Source organism: Callithrix jacchus, chromosome 19, assembly GCF_049354715.1.
Source record: "Callithrix jacchus isolate 240 chromosome 19, calJac240_pri, whole genome shotgun sequence".
NCBI lineage: Eukaryota > Metazoa > Chordata > Mammalia > Primates > Cebidae > Callithrix > Callithrix jacchus.
Window position 1 is genome coordinate 37,172,501 of NC_133520.1, and position 25,813 is coordinate 37,198,313.

At 40.8% G+C, this 25,813-nt stretch overlaps 2 protein-coding genes across 3 annotated transcripts in view; one reads left to right on the top strand and one right to left on the bottom strand.

Annotated features, from left to right (window-relative positions):
- The window catches only part of LAMB3 (laminin subunit beta 3), a 200,527-nt gene that overhangs the window by 100,759 nt on the left and 73,955 nt on the right, over positions 1–25,813 (bottom strand). The gene's annotated exons all lie outside the window — the stretch shown is intronic.
- The window catches only part of HSD11B1 (hydroxysteroid 11-beta dehydrogenase 1), a 54,792-nt gene that overhangs the window by 13,148 nt on the left and 15,831 nt on the right, over positions 1–25,813 (top strand). Inside the window, exons 2-5 of the mRNA XM_054248243.2 lie at positions 8,286–8,399; positions 9,176–9,306; positions 10,084–10,195; positions 10,316–10,501. Coding sequence (XP_054104218.1) covers positions 8,312–8,399; positions 9,176–9,306; positions 10,084–10,195; positions 10,316–10,501 — 517 coding nt within the window. The 5' untranslated portion in view covers positions 8,286–8,311. The remainder of the gene's footprint in view (positions 1–8,285; positions 8,400–9,175; positions 9,307–10,083; positions 10,196–10,315; positions 10,502–25,813) is intronic.

Sequence of the window (25,813 nt, forward strand, 5' to 3'; positions counted from 1 at the left end):
GGGTTAAAATGGCAAGTGATACTTAATGAGAAGGATCAAAGAGAAAAAAAGCCTGGTAGAAAAATCCAGCTGGTTATGGGGGAGCTCAGTAACATTGCTGGGCACAGCTCTGTGGGGTTGCAAGCCCTCAAGGTCAAGGCCATATCCAGCACATCCTGGCAGAGAGAATGAGGTGTTTATAGAGGGCATGGGGCCAGATTGAAGAGCCAAAAGAGTGCAGAAGATTCACATTTTTTTGCATAATGCAATGAGGAGATACAAAGTGCCAGTGAATAGGCAGAGTTCTGGGGTGGGGATGAAGAGGCCACAGAGGGCAGAGGGTTCATGACTTGAGAACAAATAACCAGAGCTACAGACTAACAGTGGATACTAAAGGCCCTCAAAGATGTGCCTCTGCTTGCTTCTCCAGGCTTCTCACTGTGTAATCCTACCTTGTAAAATTCAGTTACCCAGCCATATGGAACTGTTCATAGTTTCCCAAACATGCATTTCTCTTTAGCACCTCTTTCTATTTTCCCACAGTTTCCTATGCAAAGAATGTTCCACAAACTAGCCCTCCCCTCTCCCCACATACTCCTGAACCCAACTCAATGCTCACTCTTATCATTCTTCATTTCCTGGAGCATATCTGCCCAAATTTTAACAGGATTAAGGTGAACCACTTCCTGGAAGCAGCTCCTGCTTGCCTGTCCCACATGTAGAATGGGCTACTCCCTTCCTTATGCCCGTACTACAAACTTCCATCAGCGCACTCGTAGCATCTTACACATTTCATTTATTTCCACTTCATCTTCTTCTAGCACATGGAGAGCATTTCACTGGTGTTTTTATTCATAGTATCTGTTCAACAGTAAATACCTAACTAAATAATTGCTCATAGATGATTCCTCCACCCAGCTACCATGTGGTGCTAGAAGGAGAGGCTAAAGTGGCAAGTGATACTTAATGAGAAGGATCAAACAGAAAAAAAGCATGGGAGAAAAATCCAGCTGGTTATGGGGGAGCTCAATTACACTGCTGGGCATAGCTCAGCATGAAGAATAAGAGTGAGGACTGAGTTGGGTTCAAGAGTGTGTGAGGGGAGGGGAGGGCTAGTTTGTACAACATTCTTTGCTATGCTACTTAGGGTTTTTTGACTGTTTGTGGCCAGGCTGCTGGGCTCCATTTTGGTAAAGGTAGACCAGATGGCTATCAGTAGCCATGGTCCAGAATGTTCTGTCCATACCTGACTATTTCTCAAGTTCTCAAAGCCCTATGCCACTTCTAAGCTTTTCAAATTAAATACAAGACACCCAATTAAATCCAAATTTCAGATAAACAATGAATGAATAACAGTTTCATTTTTTTCTTTCGTTCTTTTTTTTTTTTTTTTCGGAGACAGGGGTCTTGCTATGTTTCCCAAGCTGGTCTCAAACTCCTGGCCAAGTGATCCTCTCACCTTGGCCTCCACAGTGACTAGGATTACAGGCATGAGCCACCACACCTGGCTAGAATCCATGTTTTAGTATAAATATGTTCCTTTCAAGACATTTTCCCTTCAATAGTTTAGGTATATTTCTTTCAATAGTTTATCCCATCTTAATAGGTAGACAGCTTAGATAGAGGTTAGGTAGATTAGATGATTGATTGATTGATAGATACAGACAGACTGACTGACAGACATCCTTAAAATAACTATCTGTCATTTACCTGAAATTCAGATGGGCATTCTGAATTTCTATTTGCTAAATTTGGCAACCCTGTGTCCCACCAGGGGGAATTGACTTCCTTCTAACGCTGACATCCCTGGAACCCTGAGATGCACACCTGGCTGAAGCTGTGGTGCCACCCTAGTGTGCTTATTGAAAGTTGGGCTGACCAACCAAGAAAAAACACAAGACGGGCCAAAGCCCTGCGGTAGCTGTGCTGAAGTCAGTCCTCTCAGCTGTGCGGGGCTCTCCCACTGCTTCCCGTGCTGCCAATATTTCAACAAACCATCCATGGAATCACTTTGTTTAGTTATTACATAGCCCCTATCTCTTCTATGCTCAGGTGTGAATCCACAGGAGCTAGGCCAGAGGGAAAACCTGAAAAACTACAACATGCTTAGAACTGCTACTTAGATCATGCCCTTAAAACATAAAGTCAACAGAAATTTTTTCATTACAAAAAGAATGGTTTTCATCTCCATCTCCACTGGGGGCAGGGATCAGACCATGCTCATGACCTCATGAGGGTCTCTTCTTTCCTAGAAGGCCTTTGGCTCTCCCAGGCAAATATATTTCAGGTATTCTACCCCATCAGTCCCCTACCATAAGCTATACATGGCAGGCATGAATGGTACAGCACACAGAGAGCAATTTATCCCATGCCTACTTCATTCTCCCAGATGCAAGATTCCACTGGGTAAAAAATAGAATAAATCTGTCCAATGAGATTGACATGCAGAAGGATTGACAAATGAGAACTTTCCCCCTCGTTAGACATACAGAGGAGGGAGGAGAACAGGAGGAAGGGAAGGAGTCTGTTATTGAACAAAATTGCATAAAATGATAGTTATTTCTATAGCAGGGAAAAGATCTTGGCAGCTGTGAGTTCCTAAAATTAGACCTGAGGAACTGGGGTGAGAATGGAGGTGGTGGTGGCAAGAAAGGGAGACTTTTATGCATTTCTGTTTTAGTTCATTTTTACACTGCTGATAAAGACATACCCAAAACTGAGAACGAAAAGAGGTTTAATTGGATTATATTTCCACGTGGCTGGGGAGGCCTCAGAATCATGAAAGTAGGCAAAAGGCACTTCTTACATGCAGCAGCAAGAGAAAATGAGAAAGAAGCAAAAGCAGAAACCCCTGATAAATCATCAGATCATGAGAATAGCAGGGAAAGATGGCCCCCATTATTCAATTGCCTCCTCGGGGTACCTCCCACAACATGTGGGAATTCTGGGAGATACAATTTAAGTTGAGATTTGGGTGGGGACACAGCCAAACCATATCATTCTTGCCCTGGCCCCTTCAAATCTCATGTCCTCACATTTCAAAACCAATCATGCCTTCCCAACAGTACCCCCGAGTCTTAACTCATTTGAGTATTAACCCAAAAGTCCACAGTCCAAAAGTCTCATCTGAGACAAGGCAACTCCCTTCTGCCTGTGAGCCTGTAAAATCAAAAGCAAGCTAGCTACTTCCTTGATACAATGCGGGTACAGGTATTGGGTAAACACAGCTGTTCCAAATAAAAGAAACTGGCCAAAACAAAGGGATTACAGGGCCCATGCACATCTGAAATTCAGTGGGACGGTCAAATTTTAAGGCTCCAAAGTGTTCTCCTTTGACTCCAGGTCTCATATCCAGGACACACTGATGCAAAAGGTGGGTTCCCATGGTCTTGGGCAGCTCTGCCCCCATGGCTTTGCATGGTACAGCCTCCCTCCTGGCTCCTTTCACGGGCTGGTATTGAGTGTCTCTGGCTTTCCAGGCACACAGTGCAAGCTGTTGGTAGATCTATCATTCTGGGGTCTGGAGGACATTGGCCTCACAGCTCCACTAGGTGGTGTCCCAGTAGGGACTCTGTGTGGGGGATCTGACCCCACATTTCCCTTCTGCACTGCCATAGTGGAGGTTCTCCATGACGGCCCCACCCCTGCAGCAAACTTTTGCCTGGGTATCCAGGCATTTCCTACATCTTCTGAAATTTAGGCAGAGGCTCCCAAACCTCAGTTCTTGATTTCTGTGCGCCTACAGGCTCAACACCACATGGAAGCTGCCAAGGCTTGGGGCTTCCACCCTCTGAAGCCACAGCTCAAGCTCTATGCTGGCTCCTTTCAGCCACAGCTGGAGCAGCTGAGACACAGGGTACCAAGTCCCTTGGCTGTGCACAAGTCCCTGGGCCCAGCCCACAAAACCACTTTTTCCTCCTGGGCCTCCAAGCCTGTGATGGGAAGGGCTGCTGTGAAGGTCTCTGACATGGCCTGGAGACATTTTCCCCATGGTTTTAGGGATTAACATTAGGCTTCTGGCTATATATGCAAATTTCTGCAGCTGGCTTGAATTTCTCCTCAAAAATGTTTTTCTTTCTTTCTTTCTTTCTTTTTTACATTATCAGGCAGCAACTTTTCCAGACTTTTATGCTGTTTCCATTTTAAAACAAAATGCTTTTAACAGCACCCAAGTCACATCTTGAACGCTTTGCTACTTAGAAATATCTTTTGCCAGATACCCCAAATCATCTCTCTTAAGTTCGAAGTTCCACAAATCTCTAGGGCAGGGGCAAAATGCCACCAGTCTCTTTGCTAAAACATAACAAGAGACAAGTTCCCAACAAGCTCTTCATCTTCATATGAGATTACCTCAGCCTGGACCATATTGTTCATATCACTATCAGCACTTTTGTCAAAGCCATTCAACAAGCCTCTAGGAGGCTCCAAACTTTCTGATATTTTCGTCTTCTACTGAGCCCTCGAAACCCTTCCAACTTCTGCCTGTTACCCAGTTCCAAAATCGCTTTCACATTTTCAGGTATCTTTTCAGCAACAGCCCACTCTGCTGGTACCAATTTACTGTATTAGTTCATTTTAACACTGCTGATAAAGACATACCCAAAACTGGGAACAAAGAGAGATTTAATTAAACTTACAGTTCCACGTCGCTGGGCAGGCATCAGAATCATGGCAGGAGGTGAAAGGCACTTCTTACTTAGCAGTGGCAAGAGAAAAATGAGGAAGAAGCAAAAGCCAAAACCCCTGATAAACCCATCAGCTACAGCACAGGAAAGACCAGCCCCCCATGATTCAATTACCTCTCACTGGGTCTCTCCCACAACAGATGGGAATTCTGGGAGATACAATTCAAGTTGAGATTTGGGTGAGGACACAGTCAAACCATATTATTTCTCATATAATGCTAAGATCCTCTCCTGTTTCAACGTTGCAGCATTAATTCTCCCAGGAAAGGCCGAACCTCTGAACACAAAGTGTTCTACTTTTTACTCTGAGGTTTGCCCACGGTCTCCCCAACAAGATTCATTTTCGAAATAGATCACTTGCTTAACAAAGCTACAAAACAATCATGAAAACCATTACAGCTGCCACCTTCTAAATGACAGGTGTTTCTTCACCACCTATATTGTATGCCAAATGTAAAGGAATTCCCCTCTGGCTGCTCCTCCTCACATTTTTGCCATCTCCTATCAGTCTTCCCTGATCTGGCTCATTCGTCATAGTCCCGTTCTTGTTCATTCAGCCCCTATGTTCTGCTCACTTTGTTGCTTGCACTTGATTCCATTTATTCCAGTGGGAATTATCAAATCAGAGCAAATTCATGGCTGGGCTCTAATACTCACCTCCAGCGTTGAGGAGCCCATTCTGTACAGGTGTTTGAAAACTGCCAGGTATCTGCCAAAAGTCTGCTCTAGAATGTAAATGGTCAGTGGATTACAAAGGAGGGGCACCAGGAGTGGAGTGAACAGCTCGCTCCCTTGCTGTGGTACTTTAATTCGATCAGGGAAAACTTGTCTTGAAACAAATGCCAGCTGAAACAGTTGTATTTAATTTTGTCTTAACTATGTTTTAAAACTTTGTCGAGGACCCCAGAAAGAAGATTTGGGAGATGGGATTGATCTGTTCTGATCAGAATGCTGAATCCCAGTGATTTCCCCAGATTAAACTAGGCTCCAGGAAGACAGCAATTTTCTCATTGCTGCAGTATCTCAGAAACACTGAAACAGCAAGTTTATTGAATGCCTATTTTGGAGCAGGGCTAGTGGGAAATGGAAAGAGATGAAGATGAAAAAGACATAATCCATGTCCTCCAGGAGTTTACAAGCTAATGAGAGCCATGTAAATATGGACACAAAGTGGATTTGCTATTTATTATATAATATGGTCAAAGTGTGGTCCCCACGGGTCTCTGAGACTCTCTTGAAGGGCCGAAAGGTCAAAACTATTTTCATAATTATACTAAGATATTAACTGACTTTTCCAGAGGCTACAGGAGGTATGCTAATGCCACTGCCCTGACTGCTAATGGAATGTATGCTTACGTATTTTTGAGTTTTAGAAAAAAATCCTCAGTCTGAATTTCTAATGCATCAATTGATATAGCAATATCAATAGGTAAAACCTACACAGGCAAAAGTTCTTTGAGGTTCTTGGAAATTATTAAGAGTATACAAGGGTCCTGAGACCAAAAATTTCAGAACTGCTGAGATTTAATGTATCATCTACCATTACACAGTGTCCTTGTTTCTCAGCAATGCATTTTATACAGCAATTATTTAATCTAATCCCATGAAAATCCCTTTATTGGATGCTTTTGCCATATCCTTATTTTCTAGCATCATAGCTATTAGGTCATCTAATTATTAATCTGTTTGTGTCTTTGGGTTTAAATGTGTCTTTTGAGGCCACACAATGTTGGACTTCATTTTTTAATGGAGCCAACAATCAGCAATTGTTAATGCATTTGCTTTGTGTTCTATTACTCTGCAGTTTATCTTACTCATTGTTATTTTTGCTTTCTTTAAATTTATGTTTTCTTAATGGACTTTAAATATTCTTTCTTTTTTATGTCAGACAATAAACGTCCCTAGTCTGCTCATCTTTCTATTCAGCATCATCATATTTCAAAGTAACTTTTCATTGTTTCATATAATTTTTACTATTAATAATATAGGATTAAGAAAATAAACCTTATCTGGGTTCTGGCTGGCACTTCTTTCCCTCTAGGGATGAAAATGGAGTCTAGTCTGTAATATATCTTGGTATCATAAATATCTTTGTAAAATTATACAAATGTATCTTGCAGTTCTAAAGGCATGTAACCTAATTTTTACTGGAATTTTATCTTCTTTCTCTTTTTGTCCTTCATAGACCTCGAGCTCTATCTAGCCCTTAACTTCTCTCAAATCTCCATTATTTTTCACAAGTGACCCTCACAGCTGTGGTCGTTTGTTGACAAATTGTTTCATCTCCTCTGGGTCTTAAATTATTTTCTCTTAGTCTAAAGTGAAAATTTGATGAGTGTTTCCAGATACTGCACTTGGAATCATAAGTTAATTTCCCTTAACCTTGTGTAAATTCTGTCCCCTCCTACTCCCAACTCCTGTCCCTTCTCCAAAGGGAGATACTTATCATCACATTTAATTTTTTTTCCCGGCTCTATTGATAACTTACAGAACTCAGGATTGCATTGTGATGGGGTAATTTCCATGATGATTGGTTGGGTTTGAATTGAAGAACTTAACAATGATACATCTTAAATTATTTCTTTGAGGATTGTTCCTTAATTAATTTGTGCTATGGACATACTGAGATGGTTATTTTTATATTTCCCTGACAATAAATTCTAAATTGCTAGAGATTTCTCACCACCCTGGTCCTTTTACTATTACTAGATCTATTTTTAGCTGGGATGTGGACCTCCCCATCTAGTTTCACTTCCTAGTGCTAGGTTTTTTTTTTTTTTTTCTTATACATCAGGTCACCTCTCCCTAGCATTCTCTCCGTGTTTCTTGTTCCTCTACAGCATTTACAAGACCCAGTTTAATAGTTCAGTGCCTTTCTTATCATTCATTATTTCTTCCTTATTCTCCATTAAAGTAATAAGTGTACGATCCATTGCACTTGCCTTAGAGTCTTGAATCAGTCTTGGATTTCCCGCCATCTGGGTTTCTGGCTGGCTTGCAATTTCTCCTTTGATGTTGTAATACTTTTTCATTGAACTTGAGTGTGGGGCTAATAGAGCTTGTTTGCTTTCATTATTTTTCCCCAAGATATGCACACTTTTTTTCTTCAGCTTATTTTGTTGTTTTGTGCTGTTATTTTTAATTGCTTCTGACTGGGTGGGGGAGTGGGGGCACTGAGAGTGAGATCTGGCTTGAGTTTGGCTCTCTTTGCTCTTACTCGCATTTCCCCCCAGAAGCCCTATATGCACTCCTCTCTCTCTGTCTTTGACAAACCACTTTTGAAAGATCATTGATCCCTGGCGTAAACGGTATTAGGAGTAAGATGGACTCGGGTAGGGATGCTCAGGAATCCAGTCCTGTACAGTCATGAGCTTGGCCATCTGGAAGTCTCCTCTTGCTCAATGAAATGGAGTAAACATTGTCCATTATGAAATCCACCACACAGGCTGCCAGGGACGAATGGGATCCCACCCAAAGCCAATCGCTGCTCTGACAGGGAAATTGGCTAGCACTGCCTGAGACTACTCCAGCCTCCCCCGTCCCTGATGTCACAATTCAGAGGCTGCCGCCTGCTTAGGAGGTTGTAGAAAGCTCTGTAGGTTCTCTCTGTGTGTCCTACAGGAGTCTTCAGGCCAGCTCCCTGTCGGATGGCTTTTATGAAAAAACATCTCCTCCCCATTCTGGGGCTCTTCATGGCCTACTACTACTATTCTGCATATGAGGAATTCAGACCAGGTAAGTACCCATGTGTCTCGTTTTGGAGTACTAGGTTGAAGAAACACAGGGGTGCTTGAGTGTTCCTGAGGATCAAGAAGTATTCTTGATCTTCAAAGTTGGTGAAAAAGAGGGAAACCTGAAGTGAGATGATAATTTTGTGTCTTCCAGCTACAGGGTGTGGGCAGGGGGGGACTGTGTAGGGAGAGTAATCATGTAGCCAAAATCTTGCCAAATAGTCCATGCTTTATTTGGCACCCTTAATGGGAAGTAATTTCAAGTCTTCTACAAAAATGAGAGTAATACCCAAATTCACAACTCAGCCAGCTAATTGGGCTCTTTGAAGAGATTGATAAGTGAATGAAAAAAAAAAAAACCACCTCTGGAGATGATGACTACATAGAAATGAGGGAAAATCCCTGGAATTTCTATGAACACATGTGTTTTGATTCCTTATTAAATATTCTTTCAATTGAGCAAAATTGAAAGAGTCCAGAAATGTCTGGAACTCTACCATGACTCTTCTGCCTTCATCCTATGATCTCTTGCCATGAAGCTTTTCAGAAATGACAGCAGGGAGGCTTGTTTTAAGCAACCAGGGCAAACCCCCACTTCAGACCATGTTTATGAAAGACCTGGCCTGTTCTTACAATGATTTATGCAGTTTGTAACAAACCGATCTGGGCTCATAACCTTTTAAGTTGCAAATTGAGATAAGCCTGCCTATATCCAGGGAGAGAGAAGGAATATTGCTGCCAGCTTGGGTATGGTCCTCACTTCCTTTTGGGGTTCCCCAGAGATGCTCCAAGGAAAGAAAGTGATTGTCACAGGGGCCAGCAAAGGGATTGGAAGAGAAATAGCTCATCATCTGGCGAAGATGGGAGCCCATGTGGTGGTGACAGCGAGGTCAAAAGAAACTCTACAGAAGGTGAGGGTTCTATGCCCACAGATACATGTACTCACCCATGCCTAGATGTGTTCTTATGTATGCTCACATATACCCAGAAGCTAGCATATCTTCACATCTATGCACAGATGCAGATGCACACACACACACACACTTAATTTTGCACTCTCATATATAGAGTCAAACACCAAAAAACCCACAGGAATATAAAAGTATACATTTAAGCATTAATTCATATACGTGTGTGTACGTGTGTGTGTGTGTGTGTGTGCAATCTGCCACAGAGTCCTTGAGCTGTATATGCTCACAGACATGCCTAGTCACACATATTTACACATGGAACTACAGATACATAGAGATGTTTTCAGAAACTAAATTCCCAGTACCTCCTCATGAAGACATATCCTCATACCCATGCAGACTCCCAGACACATGCCATCTCATGGACTCATAAACCCAAGGATGTAAAAATATTCACAAACCTAGAGCTACCCACAGAGTAACTAGCATCTATACTCATAATTCTTTTAGAAATACCTATTCACAGAAGCCACGAGCATAAATCATGAACTTAAACTCCAGTACTGTGATGATTTATGCATTTAAACCCCACCATGTTCCAGAAAATATTTCAGACAGAGGACGATGATCACGAGGGTTACATTCAGCAACACACAAACATACTTACCATTTCTTATCTAAACAGGGCTGTGAGCAGTCTCTCATTTAAGCCCCCCATTATTTCAGAGATTACCACCCAAAAGTCTACAGCTAAGATCAATGCCATTTCTGCTGCAGGTGGTATCCCACTGCCTGGAGCTTGGAGCAGCCTCAGCGCACTACATTGCTGGCACCATGGAAGACATGGCCTTCGCAGAGCAATTTGTTGCCCAAGCAGGAAAGCTCATGGGTGAGGCTATTTCTCTTTCCTCCTCCTTTGAACTCTGCCCTCGGGATCACCAAAGAGCTTCTGGGAGAAGGGAAACATTATCAACCCCAGATGGTTTCTTAATACAGCCATCTCTTGCAGGAGGACTAGACATGCTCATTCTCAACCACATCACCAACACTTCTTTGAATTTTTTTCATGATGACATTCACCATGTGCGCAAAAGCATGGAGGTCAACTTCCTCAGTTATGTGGTCCTGACTGTGGCTGCCTTGCCCATGCTGAAGCAGAGCAATGGAAGCATTGTCATCGTCTCCTCTGTGGCTGGTGAGTGGGACAGGGACCAATGTGGAAGGTAGAAGCAAAAAAAAGAAAAATGCTGGGGATGACGGTAAGCTCTGAAGTAGATGTGAATTTTTATCAGTTTCCATGCAGAGGGGTAAGACAATATTAACCTGAAGTTGAAATGTTCATAGTAATATTAAGCAAAAGCTGATTAACAGATTACTCATATGCATGAACAGGCAGATATACTGATAAGAGACATGTAGGGGGGTGATTTGTAGACTCAGTGAGAGGCATGCATCCTGAATAAAGGAGACACTGTTACAAACTAGTGACACCATAAAAAAATGAGGGAATGGTCAAGGTAGTGGGCTACAAAATTCTTTTAAGTAACAGAGAAAAAGCAGTAGTTCAGAGTGCCTGTTGTAAGCCTGAATTGTTTTCAACAAAGGGACTTGAGAGGCTGCTGGAGGTACAGCCTGTCCGGGTTCTAAGGGAGAGAACTAGTCACAATGGATAAAAAGAACTTTGTTTTTTCCATGACTAAAAGCCATAGGTTGGTGAAGTTATGTGATGTAAAGGTAGAACTGAGCAGTGAACTATTTTAACAACACACAGTTGTCTGATAAGTGGGCTAAGCCAAAGCTAAATAAAATGAACAACAAGGAAAAAAAGATGAAGTGACCTGCCTATACTCAGGGTATTCTCTAAAATCTGAATGTGTTAACATGAAAAGACCAATTTAAACAACCAGCTGGGTAGAGAGGAAATGTGTCCAGAGAAACGTTCGTGAAGAGATCTCGGTGGGATCAAGAGAGGTCCTTGGTGTTCTGGATGGTGGTGGTATCAGAAGCCATCACCAGTAAAGAGCCAGTGGGTTCCCAGGTTGGGACATTTCTAGGCCCATTTTTACCATAGATCCAGGAGACAAGTTCCATACACCTTTATTGATTAGTCAGTTAGAAGGATGTGGCTGGAAAGTCCAAACACCAGGATCGAAAGCAGCCATCTAAATAAAGTTCCTGGCAAAATAAAAACAAATATCCTAGAGGACTCGTAAACTGTTGAGCACTTCACAAACATTCTTACTGAAACTAATAGCACCATCTGTATTGTAAAGAGTTCTCCCTTCTGGCCCAGGGAAGGCCTGCATAGTGATTGGATAAAGGGTCCGTGTGACTGTGCTACCCGCCGAACAGTGATTGATATGCATCCTGGTGCTTCCCAGACAACACAGACTCCCCACCCCTCCCCAGACACAGACTCTCTCTGGGCTAAAAGAAAGGGAGAGCTTCCAGATGCATACTGAGTGGGAGGGTGCTGAGCACATCCCCAATCCATCCCAGGGCACTGGCCAAAATCCTCACATCTGTCATGATGTAGGTGGCTTTAATGATCTCAGTTAATTAAATAATACATTCACTCTAGGCAAAGGATGTGTTTCACCTTTGAAGAATGTAACTTTCTAGAATGTACCTACAATCTAAATGTGCTCGGAAGCAGTAAGAATTACTGTTTGAGCCCAAGGACGTGATGAAATTCTGATAACCTCTGTTTCCCCATATCTCCTACACTTACTGAATGACACTTGGTCATTTCCACAAACTCCGGGAGCCAGGAAATCTAGCTGGATGACTATCTTGAGTGTTTATTGTTTGTATGCCAAAAGATTCCAGCTTTTTTTTTTTACATTGAACCCTGTCTATGAACTTGCGAAGTACAGACATATTGCTGTCTCTCTGTAACTAAAGAATATTCTCTGTTTTATGATGTATTCTTTTAATCAGTCAGTAAGCATGTTCATTAATCCCTCCTCCTTAAAATCTAAACTCTACAAGTATGAAATGCTAAACATCAAGTTGATCTTAAGGTCAGCCAAACAGTACTGGGATGGAGTTTTAATCATTTCTTCTAGGGAATACATTAAGTTTTTTACTGAGTTTCAGTGATAAACAATTGTTTTTATCCACAGTGCATTTCTGGGTATTGCATTACACGGGAATACTATTATTTTTAATATGTCCTTTAAAGGCTTGGTTACTTCTTTAGCATTAACAGAGACAATATTGCTGCTTCTGGGAGCCTCCTTATCATCCATATCTATCCATAATACTCATCAACTTTTTGTGGCACCTACTAAGCAAGTTTCTTGTATATGTAACATCCCATTACATTGATTAGATTCCTCTCCTTCCACCATGTGCTGGTTTGGGTATAAGTTCAGCTACTGTGATGAAGACCTGAATTTACAATGGCCTAAGCAAATCTAAATTTATTTCTCTCACACAAAACATGCAGAATAGGCAGACCAGGGCTGATACAGTAGTTCTGTCCCATGAGGCTGTCCAGGAGGCCTTCTATCTCAGAACCACCATTCCTAGAGTACTTGTTTACATCTGCATGTCCCAAGATGGGTCACCGGCATGTCTGAATTCTAACTTAAGGAAATGAAGAAAGAAGGCTACAACCTGGAAGGTGTACACCTTTCTTCTGCCACAGTGCAATTGTTGTCTTTATTCAAAGAGAACATGTGCCCAACTAAAAATCAGTTCTATTTCTGTAAAAGACACTGACCTTGATAAACAGCTAGCAATTTCTCCCACATCACCCATGCCAAAAAACACATAAGACTAGAAGGAAGTATACCCTCCAGGCCATTCCACATGTGAACTCCATCATACACACACACACACACACACACACACACACCAGACCCATTCCCTCTCACATCCAAGGTCCATCACAAACAAAGTCCATCCATCAGGCACTGTGTGCAGGGGACAGTGGGGTAGGAAAAAGAATGGAAAGAGAGAAAACCTAAGTAGTATTTGTGAAATAAACGGAAATAGAGATACTAATACTTAAATTTGACTTAAAAAATCACTGGAGTAGGCAGAGAACATTTGAAAACATCTGGGAAAAAGTTTATCTGACATTAGTCAAAATAGGTCATCTTAGGTTCAATAGTAGAAAAGTTAAAGTTGGTTTCATTTTTGAGTGCTTGGGCTTGGTGAATCCTACTACTGTGGCATGTGTCATCAGTTGCACACATGGCAGATAGAACCGAGCATCTAATGCCATTTCTCCACCTGTTTTATGCCCCTGAGCAGAATCATGGGCAAACCCTGTCTTCCTCTGCTCCTTTCTCCTCTCAAAATCTTCTTAGCCCCCTACCTCCTACGAAGTCTTCTTCAGTACTCGCCAGAGCCATTTCAATTATCTACTACATTTTGGTAAGTTCACTTTAGAAATCCAACTTCCTCATCATTTCTCTTTTTTGGGTTTATTGGTAATCCAAATACTACTAAGACTACTCATAACTACTAATAACGCAAATGTTAAACACACTCGGCAAGCATATGTGTAGGGATAGCAGTCCTTCTATATCAAGGAAAACGTAAGGTACATTTTGAAGTAAAACTGGACATCATAAAAGACTCAGTTGCTTTAAATATTCAAAATGAAAACAGATCAAAAGGAATAAAAGAACCTTGTCAATAACCTTTGAACGCTCCGACTTCTCTTGAGAAGCTCCATAACTGTCTCCAGTTAACTCTTCACTTTTCTCCAAGTAAATCTTTTTTAAAAATCAACTTTCTCTCTATATAGTCTTATTCAAATGTATTCCTTTCCTGTTTTACTCATTCACAGCACTGTTTTATACTGTTTCTTAGTGTACGTGTGCAGTCTTTCAGGCACTAGCTGGGGGCAAACATTCATAAGACAGTGCTTTGTGGGAAAACTCAAACCAACAGATGAAATCACTTGCTGGATCTTAACCTATTTGTTGGTAGAGGTCTGCCTGTGTGGTCTAAACCTATTTCAAAAATTCAACATTATGATGAGAAAAAAAAAAAAAACAGGTTTTTCAACTACACATATCCACTAACAGGACTTGGAAGACCTATAATAATGTTTTGCATAGACAAGAATATACAGATGTTAATGTCATCCCCGCCTTCAGTTCTGGCATACTCACTCCTTCCTGAAATGTGGGCCAATGTCTCAATGTACGGCTATGGCTTGGGGTACTGGGGGTGGGGGAACCCAAACTCTAGAATATGAACGGGCCTCAGAACTAGAGTGGAAAGGGGCAATTTATCCCTCACTGCAATTGTTCTCATTTTTCTAAGAAAAGATGCCTCTTTACCCTTAAATCCAATTACTTCAGAAATAATCTCCAGGGACCAGGATTTCCAAGGTGAGTGGAAATGTTTATCCATGTGAATACAAGCATTTACGTGAGGGATGGGGGATGGGGATGGCGGCACACGGCTGGACTGTGTGTTGCAGGAATGGGTGGAAATATGCAGAGGTATGTGTGGATGTAGATGTGTCATCCATAGGACCTATAAGAATGCCAAGAAGGAGATCAGAATAAGATCAGCAATCTGAGCATACAAATTCCAGAAAATTTATTCTATAAAATTTAATCATTGTTGCCTACATTTAAGAGATCGTGTTTGGCCAAAACTGGGAGGATTGAGATAGAATCTGGTAGATTTATTTGGGAGTTCAATTCTGCATCTGCCGCAAAAGAAAAAAAATGGGGAGATTTGAAAGAGAGGAAGACGCTTTGATGAAGGCAGTGACAATTTAGTGCAGGTCGAGAACAGTATAATGCTATCCATAGTAATTGTTGCTTCATATTCTCTTCTGCAAAGGCTAGGCCGAACTTAGGTAGTCAAGGTTATTTTTCCCTGCTAGACGATAGGTTTCATTCAAGTGCACTTCTGGATGGAAATAGCAAGATTCTACCATCATTTGTGTTTTTATGTTTCCTTACCAAGGAGTTTGAGAAGGCTTACAACAAATACATTCTGTTTGGAAAAACACAAATAGAAAACTAGGTCTTAGTCCTTACAAAAAAGTCAAAGGTGGAAAAAAAAAAAGAAAACTAGGTCTTAAGGAAAGGAGAATATAAATGTGTCCAAATTAGACTCAGCATAGAGCCTGTGCTTAAGCTCCAATTTTGGCACTTGAATTTCTTAATAATACGATGAAGAAGAGAAAAAGAACAGGATCAGTATACAGGGGCACTCTGTATGCACAGGTTCTGCCTCCATGGATTCAACTAAGCATGGATCCAAAAAATTGGAAAAATAAATTCACAGAGTTCTAACAAGCAAAACTTGAATTTGCCACGTGCTGGGTACTATGTTGAATTCACAGAAATGATATAATGTGTAGGCACCGAATTAGGTACTGTACATAATCTAGAGATAATTTAAAGTATACAGGAGGAAGTGCATAGGTGATATGCAAATACTAGCCCATTTTATATATAAGGGACTTGAGTATCTCTGGATTTTGGTATCTACAGAAGATCCTGGAACCAATCCTCCTTTGAATACTGAGGGATGACTGTTTTCAGAGTAGAAAAAATACATGATTCCTATATTCATTGAATTGTTTTTTAAATTTTTGTGTATCATTTAAAGTCCGGGTCTTTATTTGTCATTTTGTCTAAGGCAATTTGGAAATATGTACCAATAGCCTTAAGAATGTTTCCTTTATTTCACCAACTCTAGCACAAGAATCTCTCAAGGAAATAGCTATCAAGTTAGTCACAGATTTAGGTTCAAAAACATTTGTTATAGGATTTTTTAAATTGCAAAACATTGGAAGTAACAAATGTCTGGCAGTAGGAAAATAACTAGTTGTACTCTATCTATATTTATATCCATATCTGTATCCATAGCTATATCTCTATCTCCAGGAGGACATTTTCCAAAATATTAGCATGATTATATCTAGGCTACAGAACAATGAACAGATTTGATTTTCAGTTTCATACTTTATTTTCCAAATTTTCATTGTATGTGTACACATGTATGTATAACTTTTAAAAATCACAGAAACATTTTAATAAGTCGTTGGGGGTGTTGTTTTTTCCATTACTTTGTGCCTTCTATTCATAATCTTTTATGAGAAATTCATTTCAGAAATTATTTGCTTCTTGCTGAGCTTCCTTCTTTTGAATATAATCTTACACACTCTCAATATCTTCAATGGATTGGTCCCAGGACTTCCCACAGATACCAAAATCTGTGGATGCTCAAGTTCCTTGTATGAAATGGCGCAGTATCTGCATATAACTTAGGCACATCTTCCCGGCTATTTTAAATCATCTCTAGATGACTTATAATACCTAATACAATATAAATGCTATGTAAATAGCTGTTATACTGTATTACTTAAGGAATAATGACAAGATTTTTAAAGTCTGTACGTGTTCAATACAGACACAAGATTTTTTCCTGAATATTTTCAACCCATGGTTGGTTAAATCCACAAAAGCAAAACCCAACAGATACAGAGGGCTGCCTGTATTGATTTCCACAGTAGAAGTTTGCTTAAGGTACTTCAAGAGGAATGGCTGGGGAAAGAGAGCATAACTTCATGTCTGAGAAGTTTATTCTATAAACAAACTTGAACAAGTATTTCCCAAATAGAGTCATTCATTCATTCATTTGAAAAATATGCATGAGGGTCAACTCTGAGTCAGGCACTAAGTTAGGTGCCAGGGCTATGGCAGTGAGCAAGAAGGCCAAGGCAAGATACCTGTTGTGCACCCACATTTTAATTTAAGCCAAGTTGTTACTATATTGTTTATAGTTGTAAAACAAATGAACAACAACAACAAAAAAACTAAAAACAACCTAAGTAGCACAAACATAGAACAAACACTCCAAGGGATAAAAATCATGTTACAGATCTATTGGAAGGGTTTTTATTTCTTGGTTTACAAAATAAGAGTATGTTTTACAACTGCTTGCCTCTGAACGCTGTTGAAATACAGCATTTTCCCCACAGTGACTAGGCTGTGCACTCCTTAAAGGTAGACACACTGTTCATTCACCTCTGATTTCCTGGAGCTAACAAATTTGGCAAATTATGAACACATTCTTCTTGAATGAACAACTGATAAAATGACTTGCTAGTACCTGGGTTTCTGGCTTCCTGTCTTTCCTTAAATCGTGTTGGAGACTCACAGCCGTATTTCCCCTCCATATTTCCTTTCTGTTTCTAGGTCTTCATGTCAGGGCTTCTTAATAAGGAAACTATTGGCCTTGGGTGAGGGACAATTCTTCATTGTGTGGGACTGTCTGATGCATTGTCGGGCATTTTTTAGCATACTTGGCCCTGAATAATTCAATCTAAAACCACTCAGAGAGGCCAGGAAAGATAGGCATCTTCATGGGGGAGGAATGTGGCAGCACAGATTGACAAACTTAAGCAAGATGGGACAGGTTTGTGTCACAGAGCAGGTTTGGGATATCAGAGACTGAGTGAGACGAGAATGGCACCCTCACGAGAGGCGGCAGTGGTGGCCTAGTTTGAAGTTTCAGAGCCCACGTGGGCCAAGGAGCATATTCATGTGGCACCTGGCACAAGGCATCATAACTAAAGGGGGGGGGTTGATGGCATCTGCAAGGGGGCTGCCATGGGCAGCCCAACATAAGGTGAAGAAGGCATTCACCAGGCATTCATGTAGCCTGGCATTGGAGTGTCAGAACTCAGGTGGGATGAAGAGGGCAAATGAAGAATGACCACATACAGGGGCATTAATCACATAAGGAATACATATTGAGGATCACGGAAGCCCCAGGTTCCCACTATCAATGATACAAATATGAAAAGGAAAAAAACCCTCTGGTGTGGGATTGCAATTGGAAGTGTGGGTATTAATTAACAGTTGTTTAATATACATGAACAGATATGTAAATATGCATATACTCTATATATACATGCATGTATGCACTCACTCTTGGTCCACTGACAGGACCTGGGAGCACACTTGGTGCCCAGATCTTGTTTTCTAAATATCATTCTCCATTAAAAAAAAAAAAAAGCCAGGCGCGGTGGCTCATGCCTATAATCCCAGCACTTTGGGATGCCGAGGCGGGTGGATCACAAGGTCAAGAGATCGAGACCATCCTGGTCAACATGGTGAAACCCCGTCTCTACTAAAAATACAAAAAATTAGCTGGGCATGGTGGCGCGTGCCTGTAATCCCAGCTACTCAGGAGTCTGAGGGAGGAGAATTGCCTGAATCCAGGAGGCAGAGGTTGCCGTGAGCCGAGATCGCGCCATTGCACTCCAGGCTGGGTAACAAGAGCGAAACTCCGTCTCAAAAAAAAAAAAAAAAAAAAAAAAAAACCACAAAGCTTCTAAGAGAAATGGTTGATTATTTGATTATTCTAGGGCAGTGGCAAGAAAGGTACAAGATAAACCTGAAAATCTTGTTTTGCCAGTAAGTACATAACTGCTATAAAGATAATAAGCACACGTTACTAGGACACAGAAGCTAACTTTAAAGGGATCCCACTAGCCAAATCTAGAATCATTGGCGTATCAAAACAAATATTAGTAATAGATTAGCACCCATTGCAAAAATAGGAAACAAGTCCAGGAAGTCATAAATAAATACATGAATAAATAAATCGAGAGAGGGGAATTTTTTCATGAAGTAGAAAGCCAACTGATAAGAAATGATAAACTTAGAAAATCACCATTTGGCAGCCATAATTGTAATAATTCAGCCGGGAAGCAACAAAGGATGCTAAAACTAGTGGGTAAAAGGTAAATAAGGAACAGGGTATTTACATAGTCTCAAGGTACTACCCTATGCAACAACAACCAAAAACACCACAAACAGCCTGATTCAAAAATGGGCAAAGGATATATGACAGACCCACAGCTAACATCATACTGAAGGGGGAAAACTGGAAACCTTTCCTGTAATAATTGGAACTAAACAAGGATGCACACTTTCACCACTTATTCAACATCCTAGCCAAAGCATCAGTCAAGAGAAAGAAATAAAAACATCCAAACTGGAAAACAGGAATTCAAATTGTCACTCATTCACATGACCTGATTTTAGAACCAGAAAAGCTTAAAGACTCCACAAAAAACTCTTATAACTGGGGGATGGAGGCAGTAAACCCCATTGCCATGTGTGTACCTATGCAACAATCCTGCATGATCTGCACATGTACCCAGAACCTATAGTACAATAAAAAAAATAAAAAATAAAAAAACTCTTATAACTGATAAACAAGTCAGTCAAGTTGCAGTATACAAAACCAACATACAAAAATCAACAGTGTCTCCATACGCTAACAGTGATCAAAAAGAAGTCAAGAAAGCAATCCCATTTAAATAGCTACAAAAAACAACACACCTAGGAATAAATTTAACCAAGGAGGTGAAAGACCTCTACAAAAGAATCTACAAAATACCCATTAAAGAAATTGAAGAGGACACAAACAAATGGAAATCTATCCCATGCTCATGGATTAGAATAATTAATATTGTTAAAATGACCATAATACCAAAAGCAAATACCAAAAAACAGATTCAATGCAATTCTTTTTTTTTTTTTGAGATGGAGTTTCGCTTGTTACCCAGGCTGGAGTGCAATGGCGTGGTTTCAGCTCACCGCAACCTCCGCCTCCTGGGTTCAGGCAATTCTCCTGCCTCAGCCTCTTGAGTAGCTGGGATTACAGGCATGCACCACCATGCCCAGCTAATTTTTTTTTTTGTATTTTTAGTAGAGACGGGGTTTCACCATGTTGACCAGGATGGTCTCGATCTCTTGACCTTGTGATCCACCTGCCTTGGCCTCCCAAAGTGCTGGGATTACAGGCGTGAGCCACCACACCCAGCCCTCAATGCAATTCTTACCAAAATACCAATGACATTTTTCACAGAAATAGAAAAAAAAAATCCTAAAAGTTATAGGGTCCCAAATAGACAAAGCAATCCTGAGCAAAAAGAACAAAACTGGAAGTAATACATTACCTAACCTGAAAATATATTAAAGGCTATAGTAAACAAAACAGCATGGTATTAGTATAAAAATAGAACAATGGAGAAGAATAGAGAATCCAGAAATAAACTCATGGATTTACAGCCAAGTGATTTTCAACAAAGGCACCAAGAATACGTATTGGGGAAAGGACAGTCTCTTCAATAAATGGTTCTGGAAAAACAGTATTCATATGCAGAAGTATGAAACTAGATCCCTATCTCTCACAGTATACAAAAATCAATGCACAACAGATTAAAGACTTAAATGTAAGACCCAAAACTATGAAACTAGAAGAAAAGGTAGGGAAAAACACTCCATGACATTTGTGTAGGCAAAGATTTTTATAACTAAGACTCCAAAAACACAGGCAACAAAAACAAAAATAGATGAAGGGGACTATAGTAAACTAAAAACCTTCAGCACAGCAAAGGAAACAATCCACAGAGTGAAAAGACAACCTGTTTAATGGGAGAAAATATTTGCAAAATATTCGTCCAACAAGGACTAGTATCCAGAATATACAAGATACTCAAAAAGCTCCATAAGAAAAAAAAAATGTGATTTAAAAATGGGCAAAAGACCTGAACAGACATTTCTCAAAAGAAGACGTACAACATACAAATGGTTAAAAAGTATATAAAAAATGCTCAACATCACTAACCACCAAGAAAATACAAATTAAAACTACAATGAGATATCATCTTACTGAATTGCTATTATCAAAAAGACAAAACACGGCAGATTCTAGTGTGGATGCAGAGAAAAGGGGACTCTTACATACTGTTGGTGGGAATGTAAATTAGTACAGTCATTATAGAGAATAGTTTGGAGATTTCTCAAAAAACTAAAAATAGAACTATCATATGATCCAGCAATCCTACTGCAGGGTATCTATCCAAGAGAAAGAAAATTGGCCAGGTGAAGTGGATCACTCTTGTAATCCCAGCACTTTGGGAGGCTGAGGTGGATGGATCACTTGAGGTCAGGAGTTCAACACCAGCCTGGCCAACATTGTGAAACCCCATCTCTACTACAAAAATTAGCCAGGTGTAATGGCATACGCCTATAATCCCAGCTACTTGGAAGGCTGAGACAGGAGAATCGCTTGAACCCAGGAGGTAGAGGTTGCAGTGAGCCAAGATCACACCACTGCACTCCAGCCTGGGTGACAGTGTTAGAGTCTGTCTCAAAAAAAACAAAACAAAAAAAAAAGAAAATCAATATATCAGAGATATATGCAACCCCAGTCATTTACAGTAATGTGGATGGAACTGAAGGTCATTACGTTAAGTGAAATAAGTCAGACACAGAAAGACAAATACTCCATATACTCACTCATATAAGGGAACCAAAAAGGTTTATCTCATGGAGGTACAGAGTGGAGTAATAGTTAACAGAGATTAGGAAGGATGTTAGTGTGTGGGCAGGAGGGTGAAGAGGGGTGGTTAATGGTTACAAACATCAGTTAGAAGGAATAATGTCTAATGTTTGATAGTAGAGTGACTATAGTTAGCAACTATGTATTACACATTTCAAAATAAGTGAGGACTTGAAATGTTCTCAACACATAGAAATAATAAATGCTTCTGATGAGGGACATCCTAAATATCCTTACTTGATCATTACATATTCTATGGATGTAACAAAATATCACAGGTATCCCAAAGCTATGTACAAATATTACATATCAACTTAAATTTAAAAAAATAATAGGCAAAGGGCTTGAATAAGCACATGAAGAGATGCTAAACATCATTAATCGTTAGGGAAATGCAAATCGGAACTACAATGAGATACCACCTCACAGCACTAGGATGGCTACTATCCCCAACCCCTCAAAAAAAAAAAAAAAAACAGAAATAGCAAGTATTGGTGATAATGTGGGGAAATTGGAACGCTGTGTACTGTTGATGGTAATGTAGAATGGTACAGTCACTATGAAAAACAGTATGGCAGTATCTCAGAAAATTAAAAATAAATTACCATGTGATCCCACAATTCTATTCTGATTATACACAAAATAATTGAAAGCAGGAGGCTGGTACAGTGGCTCACGCCTGTAATCCTAGCACTTTGGGAGGCCAAGGTGGACAGATCACCTGAGGTCAGGAATTCAAGACAAGCCTGGCCAAAATGGTGAAACCCTGTCTTTACTAAAAATACAAAAATTAACTGGGTGTGGTTGCACACACCTGTAATATCAGTTTCTCAGGTGGCTGAGGCAGGAAAATCGCCTGAATCCAGGAGGTGGAGGTTGCAGTGAGCCGAGATTGAGCCACTGCACTCCAAACTGGGTGACACAGTGAGACTCCATCTCAATAACAACAAAAAAGAGGGCATGGTCTCAAAGAGATACTTGAATATCCACATTCACAGGTACAGTATTTGTAAGAGCGAAAACACTGTATATTTCGCTATTAGCAACCCAAGTGTCTACAGGCAGATGAATGGATAAGCAAAATGTAGTATGTATATAAAATGGAATATTATTCAGTGTTTAAAAGGAAAGAAATTCTGACACATGCTACAACATGGCTGAACCTTGAGTACATCATGCGAAGTAAAATAAGCCAGCCACAAAAGGAGAATGAACCCTCTGGTGTTGGATTGCCAACAATTAAGATTGGCAATTCTCCAACCTTAATTGTTGGTTTCCTTGGGATTCTTCTATCCTAAACCCTCTTCTCTTTTCACTCAACACACTCTCCCTGAACAAATCCATTCATTCCATTGCTTCAATTATCATTGGATTGTGGGATGTCTCAGTATTTATGATTGGAGGAAACTGCATGATTCCACTTATATGAGGTTCTTAGAGTGGTCAAAGTTATAGAAAGTTGAAAGTAGAATAGTGGTTCTTAGGGGCTGGGGAAGGAGAGAATGTGGAGTTATTGTTTAATGGGTATAGAGTTGGTTTTGCAGCATTAAAAGAGTTCTGGAGATGGATGGCAGTGATAGTCGCACGACAATATGAATGTACTCAATGCCCCTGAACTGTCTGCTTAAAAATGGTTAAGGTAGTTTTTTCTCAATAACTTACTGATTATCGGGGGGAAAGAGTAATTTTACAGACGAGAAACCTGATAGACGGCACCTGATTCAAATGATCATGGTTAATTAACATCACCAGTAGTGAAATAAATTAAAAACGTGTATCACTTGTGGGTGCAACGTGAAGAACGAAAGTTACTTCTGTGAACCTGCCAAAATGCAGAACGTGAATCAAATCGTGAGGAAACACCAAACAAATCCAAACTGAGGGACATGCATCAATAGTGCAATGGTAAATGTTTAACAAACTATCCAGAAAGGGAAAATCAAAAGCCCTGATTTGTAGCATTTCCATGGAATGAACACTCCCATGATGACCATATCCACATGACATCCTCTTGCTTGCAAAATGTATAAACATTTAACAATCTCACAATCGAGTACGAGCCAGCTTCAGCATATCAGCTTGTGCAAAATAACTGGCTGTACTCCCCAACAGTGCCAAGGTCATGAAAATAAAAGCAGACTGCAGAATCATTGCAGAGCAAAGACAACTGAAGAGTCATGACAACTAAATGCCAACACATGATCGTCGATCAGATCTTTTTGCTATAAACAATATTTTGGGATAAGTAACAAAATTTGAATAGGGTCTGTGAATTAGATAACATGGATTCATCAGTGTTACTGTTCTGGGTTGAATAGTGGCCCCCAAAAAGAAATGTCGACATCCTACCTGCCTGAACCTTTGCCTGAACCTGCCTGAACCTTATTTGAACAAAGGGTCCTTGCAGATGTCATTAAGTTAAGGATCTTGTGATGAGATCATCCTGGATGTGTCAAGTAGGCTCTTAATCCACCGCCAAATGTCCTCATAAGCGACAGATGCAAAAAAGACACAGAGGGAGAGAAGAGAAGGCCATATAAAGATGGAAAGTAGAGATTGGAGTGACGTAGACACAAGGAATGCTAGCGGCCACCAGAAGCTGGAAGAGGCAAGGAAGCATTCTCCCTCAGAGCCTTTGGAGGGAGTGCAGCCTGCCAACACATGGATTTCGAACTTCTTGACTCCAGCATTGTGAGAGAATAAATTTCTGTTGTCTTAAGCCACCCAGTTTGTGGTAATTTGTTATGACAGCCCTAGGAAACCCATAAATTACTTCCCTCATTTTGATGACTGCATTGTGATTATGTAGGACAGTGTCCCTCTGTGTAAGAAACGACACTAAGTATTTGGGGGAGATGGGACATGAGGTCAGCAATGACCTCGATTACAGCTATTACCCTCAAACGGCTCAGCAGGAAAAAAAAATAGGCTGTGTGTACTATTCTGTCAACTTTTCTATAAGTTTGACATTATTTCAAAAGAAAAAAAAGTCTCCATCCTGGGAGTCTAGTGACTTGGAGGAGGTCTGAGAGTGAATTTTGTGGGGCTTTTTCTGGGTTCTTTGGAGATCCCCTGCAGGAGACAGCAGTGCCGCCACCCACTCCCCCTGCAGTTGTTCCCTTTGTGTGAGCAATGCCTTCTCTAGCTCCTTACTTTCAGTTCCGCTTTCTCCTCAGCTCCTGGGCTTCAATCAGCCCAGCCCACTTGGCCCAGTCTACCCCACCATCCCTGGGCAGGTGACCCCAGGCCAGCTCCCAGCCACAGGATCCACACTGGGCCTCTGGGAAGCCAACCCTTGGACTACATGGTTGATCCCATGATGCACTCAGCTTTGTTCTCAGGCAAGGGCAGTGCCAGCCCTCCCTCTTGCCTTTAGACTTTAGATGGGAGTCAAATTCCAGTCCCTGAACTTCAGGGGACATATTAAAAGTTCTCCAAATAATGCTGTTGAGGCCCCTCTCATGTGGCTTAATGGGAGAGGGATGACACTGCCTCCCCTGAGCGTCGATACTGGCACAGGACATGGACAACTTTCTCTTATCTAAGTGCAATTTAGACTAGGCACAGGTGATTAGGCAATGTGGGCAGAACTGGTTTTGGCCCACCCTTCAACTGTGGAGGTTCTTCAAATCTACTCTTTCATTCTTGCCTTAGAAGATGTGCTGATACTCTGAGACTTTAGGAAGAACTCCATTTCACATCCTGTCCACAGGCCTGATACCTGCATAGAAGCGTTCTTGCCAAAGTCACCTTGTGAAACTTAGTAACAAGTTTTATCTTACTTATCTCTGCTATATTTTGTGTTATTTCAATCCCATACACTCCTTCAGCCAAAACATTCCCCTGGGTTTTCTCTGGCCACCGTAACTGTCCCCTCTCAGTCTCTTAGGTTTGTTGGCAATTCTCCAAGATTTCCTCAGGATTCTTCTATCCTAAACCCTCTTCTCTTTCCACTCAACACACTCTCCCTGAGCAAATCCATTCATTCTATTGCTTCAATTATCATTGGATTGTGGGATGTCTCAGTATTAATGATAAACACTTCAGGTCTTCTGGGGTCTGGAGAAGACAGGTGGATTGATCTTGAGAACCCAACTCAACCCAGACAACTAAAGAGTTTAGACCATGAGGTTCTCAAGTGAGAAAGGATGTTTAG